Raw genomic sequence first — 6,035 nt, forward strand, 5'->3', positions numbered from 1 at the left:
GAAAGAGTCATACAAACAGGTTTTAGGCCTAAAACCTCCAAGGATCCTGTCTACATCCTCATACTGAATAAACTGAAAATATCCCGAAGAAGTGGACAAATTGGCACCCTGGCAGCATCTGACCCTGACATCGCTAATGTAGAGTCGAAGTCAGAATAGATGTGAGAGATTTTATTTGCAAAGTGCTGAGCAAAATAGTCACAGTGGGCCACCGAGCAGTCTACCTCTTCCTTCAGGCCAAATCCCAACAGGTCTTTGATGTGTATTAGAGGAAAATACAATGTAGTATTTCTTCCCAGGTTGGGGACATCAGAAATCTCGCAGATTTTATTAAACCCTCTGTGTGCTTTACTCATTATTTATATATAAAATCCCCTCCCTTTTTATTTGTAGTCTTAATTAAACATAAGAGGTAATGGCTTGTATCCAGGGCAATCTGCTAGTGTATTTTCCACTTAGCCCCCTAGATGTTTTGTCCCAGGGGATTGGTGGACCCTCTTGAACAGAAGAGGGGCAAAGTAGGGGTCTGCAGTGGGAGGGGGGATTAGCAGAAATCACCTTATCTTCTGATGATGAAAACGTTCATCTGTCATTGGAAACAGATGGTTAGGATACAAGCTAGTATTGTTTCAACAAAGTGGTCATGACAAAAACATGTTTGATATTGTATGTAGTCTCAGAATATGTCCACTGTCTCTTTCCAAATGCTCTCTAGTAATCTGGACAGGGAGAAGGTTTATAACCTCCTTGGATTGCAGTCTCATAAATCCAGAAATGGCAGTTGTTGAGGTTTAGTGTACTTCTACCAGCCCCCAGCCAAAACATGTATCGACTCCATTCTATAATATAGCTCTGTGTGGATCATCTCAATATAATTTAAGGTGTTATGATGAGAGAAAAACAGTGATGTGAATCTGCTATTAGGTGACGGTTACACATAAATCAAACTAATACAAATATTAAAACACGTGGACAATGAAATTTCACTTTTAAGCAGGCAGTTCTGTAAACTAGGTTGGTTTAACTTCTAATAGCTTGCCTTGCCAACATGCTTTGTATCAACGCTCCTCTAAGTCTGGTTTTCTAGCTAGCAGGTATTAGGCAAACATTTAGGAAGGGGATTGCTGAAGGAGAAGATAAGGCATGTGACAAAATGGAAGAGGAGGAGGTTAAGCGGGAGATAAGATTGATGGGATAAATTAGAGAAGGAATGTGTGGGGGAGAATGGAACAAAGAAAAGAAGACAAGAGGCAGATAAAGAACAGCTGCATTCTAAAAACAATATGGGAAAAGAGAACATAGGAAGCTTAACAGGATCACAGAGAATTTCTTTTGTAAAGAGATGTGTGAAATAGCAGATCTAAGGTGAGGTCTGCTGCTAAAGCATAGTGTGGCTTTATGTCGGCCCATTTCAGGAATGTATGTCTGTTGAAGGCCACAGAGTGCTAACGTGCTTTCCTAATTTAAGGGTCTGATTAAACTGTATATTTTCTTGGCTTAGGGTAAGCATAGCCTTGAGGATACAAAACATCAGGCAGTTTTTTCCAAGGCCAGTCTGTGGGTACTTGAAATCAGAAAGCTGTAGAATTTGAAGGAAGAGCAGAAACTCAGTATGGTCACTGTGTCCATAGTCTGTTCTCATCATGCATACAACACGTCATCCATTTTTTCCCCTTATGTAATGAATACATACTTATTGGCATTTTGCCATAGGTGTTTATGGTTGGCATTTAGTGGCACAGCAAGGGTTAGGTTCTGTAGTTTAGAATAGTTAGGTTTAAAGTGGGTGGCAGTGTTGTATAGGGGACAGCGTTGGATTAGGATATGGGGAGACACTGCTTTGAATCTCCACTCTGCCATGGAAGCTTGCTGGGTGACCTTGGGCCGGTCATATGCTCTCAGCCTCACTTACTTCACAGGGCTGTTATGAGAATAAAATGGAGGAACGAAGAACGTTGTAAGGTGCTTTGGGTCCCCACTGCGGAAAAAGGTGGGATATAAATTAAAATAGTAATAATAAATACGGGAAAGATGATTTGGATGATATTTTTACCTGCTGTTTTGTGGAACAGTGCTAATAGACAAGCTGGAATTTCTGCATTCTGTCATCACAACAAACCACAGTTAACAAGCCAGGTAGAAACTGTGGTTTAAAATCATGATCTTGCACCCTGCAGCAAACCAGTTTGCTGGCTGACCAGGATTCAGAAAACACAATAAATGCTTTATCAAATAGAAATTTATTATGACACCTGAATACATTTTAGTGGAACACTAGTAGGAGTAAAATACTGGCATCTATTTGGTTTTCTTATTGGTTCATGGTAAATCTGTATAGTATTTTAGGCTTAACTTTGTATATGCCTCAAAAATATCAGTTGCTCTGAAGTGATTTTTCATGCAGAAGTGGTTCCTTGGTTTAATGACACAGTGCCTTTTTTTAAAAGGTGATTTTCACAATGCAGAGAACACCCAAAATCACACTTTTGAAACTCCTGAAGAAAAAGGTCCTTCAGCCAACATATGTTTGGAAAGACTTTCTGTATATGAAAAAACTCCTGACCAGTCAATAGAAGAGGTCAAGCAGGTCCTGTGTCCACACCTGGACAGAAAACGTAAACATTCTGGTGAGAAAATGCAGAATGATGGAAGCCTTAAAGAAAACTTTATAGAGGAACTGGAGGATGAATTTGCATCAAAAGCAAAAAAGAGGAAGAACTCCAAAGGTAACCAGGTCCAGCTTTGGTATCTCTTCAGCATGTTTTGTGAAATGAGCACTGTTTGAATTAACATGTCCATTTTATGACTGTGATTGTTACCTGAAGGCTAAAAGATCAGTCATTGGACAATGTAGTCATTGGACAATGCAAATGGCTGTAGTGCATGCAAACCCCTTCCTTTTGAAAATGCATAGTGTGGTGGTAAAGCTGAAATGATCTGCCCCACAAGTAAACTATAGCTTTTGTTTCAAGTTGAGGGCCTTTTGATTAATTTTTAGTTATTTTTCCATTAGATGACTGGCCTGAGAGGGAAATGACAAACAATTCCTCTAACCACTTAGAAGAGCCCAATTGTAATGAGGTGACCAACCTGAAGGTGTGCATTGAATTAACAGGGCTCCATCCCAAAAAGCAGCGTCACCTGCAGCATCTTAGGGAACTATGGGAGCAGCAGGTGTCACCAGAGAGATCCCCACCCGGCAAGTTGGGCCGGCAAAGCAGGAAAGATTTAGCTGAGGCTGTTCAGCCAGAGGCCACTGCAAAGGTCAAAGACTGCACAGAAGAAAGGCACACCAAGAAAAGGTCAGAGGTCAAAAGCAATAGAAGTTGGTCTGAAGAGTCCCTCAAAACAAGTGACAATGAACAAGGTATGCAGAGATTACTAGGGAAATTTAGCATTACTTAGTGACGCATGCTGCCACCAGTGCTAAGAAGTGTCAGTAGTTTTTTGTAGAATTTTTATATTATATTATATATATAATATAAAATTTTTATTGTGTATAAAGGACTTAAGCACCACTATGAAAACTTCACTCATGCTTGTTGTGTCAAATCTGTTGCGTGTATGTGTTTTGTGGTGTGTTAATTATGATTTAAGACCCCATCCTAGATGAGGTCTTTTTTTTTTTGCCAAGTGAAAACATTTTGTACATATATGTATTTTAGCATTCTTATAGGTGGAGAATGGTGTTGGTGTCATAACAATTTCTAGTACATGTGTATGTAAAATGAATTAGTCAACTGGAGTGTAATTTTTCTTATAAAAGTCTGAAGAATTCTGATTGCTCATGGGAATAGGCTGCTTTATTAGGTTTTGAACTTCTGAGCTAATTTTTCTCATTCTGTGGAGCTGGTAAAGTACACACATGTCCTTTCTTTTTGCCTCTGTGCGAGGTTATTCTCATCAGCCTGTTTTGTGAGATCTTTTTTCTAATTTCATCTCCATCTGAGAACCAATCTTTGGGCAAAAGCATCAACAAAATTATGGAGGTGATGAAGGTTGTCAGGAGTTGGTGGCACAAAAACAATTAGCTGATTTTGCAGGCAGAGAAGAGGTTTGGTGAACAGCGATTTGCCTATACTGACAAGCCAGGCCAAAATAAACAGCTTCATTGGGCCAGATTGGGACCTATTAGTTCCTTTCAGGGCTGGAAACTTTAAAATTTTTCCTCACCATGTGCAGTGGTAGTGGTGCTGAAGTGGAGCAGAGAATAGGCCAACATTGTTCTCAATGTGCATGCTAATTCCACCCCCAACCAGCTGTCAAGACATATCAACCTTTTCTGATTTTTCTTATATACCAGGGACCCCCGCCCCCAAGAATGCTTTAGTGAAAGAGTCAGCTACCTATAGTGATGTCTGTTGCATCCATACATGTTTGTCATTCATGCACTAGACAGCTTGGATAGGAAATCCCTCTAGTTTTGAATGAGTAGCTTCTGCTGGACTCTTATGTAAGTGTAATTTCTTGTATTGGGGGGTAAAAAGGAAATTGACTTCTTACTACTGTCATCCCACATATCCTATTGGGCACTGTACACTTTCATTGACGAGATCACAAGTAAATACTTCAGTTGAGAGACCAAGAGCTTCTGCATCTTTAGGACTCAAGTCTGTTTCTTTGGGGCTCTGCTTGAATGTCCTAAGAGCTTGCAGATTGGCATATTTTGCTACTGTTTAATGTCTGCAACAGGAGAAAAGAAGAATGTAAACTTGTTCACCATCTGTCTAGCTCAGAAGAAGTAACTGCATCATGCTTTTCCTGTGAATGTGGGCAAACTGTTTTTTGCCTTTTTGAAGGAAATGGGATATTGGCTCTAGTTGTCTCACTTTAAGTTAACTTAGGTTTTTGCCTCACAGGACACTTACACATCTCCTGATAACATTGATGATGTCCTGGGGCCTGGTGTGCTTTGTTTCCACTGTGCGCTGTAGTCAGAGAAACAGAGCTGGGTCTTAGACCTAGTTGTTGCTAAATCAGGAAACATGTTTCGGGCTGAACCACTTCAGGTGGTCTTTGAGGGTTCAAGTCAGAAAATATGAGTCCCCAGAATATCAGAACAAAGAAGTCAAACTCATAAACAGCTTGAATTCAGGGAGAAGGTTTCAAGCTTAAGTATTCTCCTTATGGAGGACAGGGTTTTCTTGATGAAGGAACATTTATGGTATAAGATCCCTCCTTGCATCTTTAGGAGTACACAGGAGAACTAGACCTTAGGCCCTATTTAGAGGGTTCACCAGTTTTCAGGAGTGTAGGTTGGCTGTAATGCACTATTAATTCAGCTGTCATATTCACAAGGAAGAGGAGGTCTTCCTTAGAAAGATTAAGGTATCTTAGGTGCCATTAGTCCAGCACCTTCCTGTTCCTGGTTTTCATTCTATTAATCTATCCTGTGATTTGTAGAAGCAGAACTTCAGAAACCTTTGCTTTCATATGTGCATTCAAGTACTACAGGCTCTTCTAATTTTATAATTTCTTTTAGTAATTGCTTTAGTTTAGTGATCATTGGTTCTATTGGACCCCTTTAACTTCTTCTGAATCTAAGTTTTGATTCCTCTTACTTCAAATACATGAAAACCAGCCCACTGACATCCTTGCTTTCTTTTTGTCACATCTTCATGCTGCAGATGTGGAATGAACCTAGAAATTGTGTGAAAGTATTTTTGTGCTTCTGGAAGTTTAAAAGTCAAACAGGACTAATATATTCTTGTTGACTGTGCACCTGGAATTTTTGCAGGACAACTAAACTTTTCTTGAAAGTAAGGTGATGTCTGTTCATTTTACTGGAATTACAGCTACTTGTTGATAGGGATTATTATACAACTCCTCTCAGGGAAATTGCTTCTGGATCCATGAAACCATTTTCAGAATGCCTGAAGAAATGGCCTAATGCTTTCTTCATTTTTCGTATACAAAAGGAGATTTTTCAAAGGCAGAAATGGGAACTGGGTACTTAAGTACCATTTCAGCTCCTTTGAGTTTTCCCCTTAATACTGCTTTACAAAAAAGCAAGGCAACAACAGTCTTCCCATGGT

General features: G+C 39.7%; 1 protein-coding gene across 1 annotated transcript in view; it reads left to right on the top strand.

Moving 5' to 3' along the window:
• BCOR (BCL6 corepressor) overlaps positions 1-6,035 on the top strand; it is an 82,676-nt gene that overhangs the window by 55,168 nt on the left and 21,473 nt on the right. Inside the window, exons 7-8 of the mRNA XM_015418485.1 lie at positions 2,448-2,726; positions 3,014-3,367. Coding sequence (XP_015273971.1) covers positions 2,448-2,726; positions 3,014-3,367 — 633 coding nt within the window. The remainder of the gene's footprint in view (positions 1-2,447; positions 2,727-3,013; positions 3,368-6,035) is intronic.

The sequence above is a fragment of the Gekko japonicus genome, unplaced genomic scaffold (genome assembly GCF_001447785.1).
Source record: "Gekko japonicus isolate JY-2015 unplaced genomic scaffold, Gekko_japonicus_V1.1 scaffold202, whole genome shotgun sequence".
NCBI classification, from domain to species: domain Eukaryota; kingdom Metazoa; phylum Chordata; class Lepidosauria; order Squamata; family Gekkonidae; genus Gekko; species Gekko japonicus.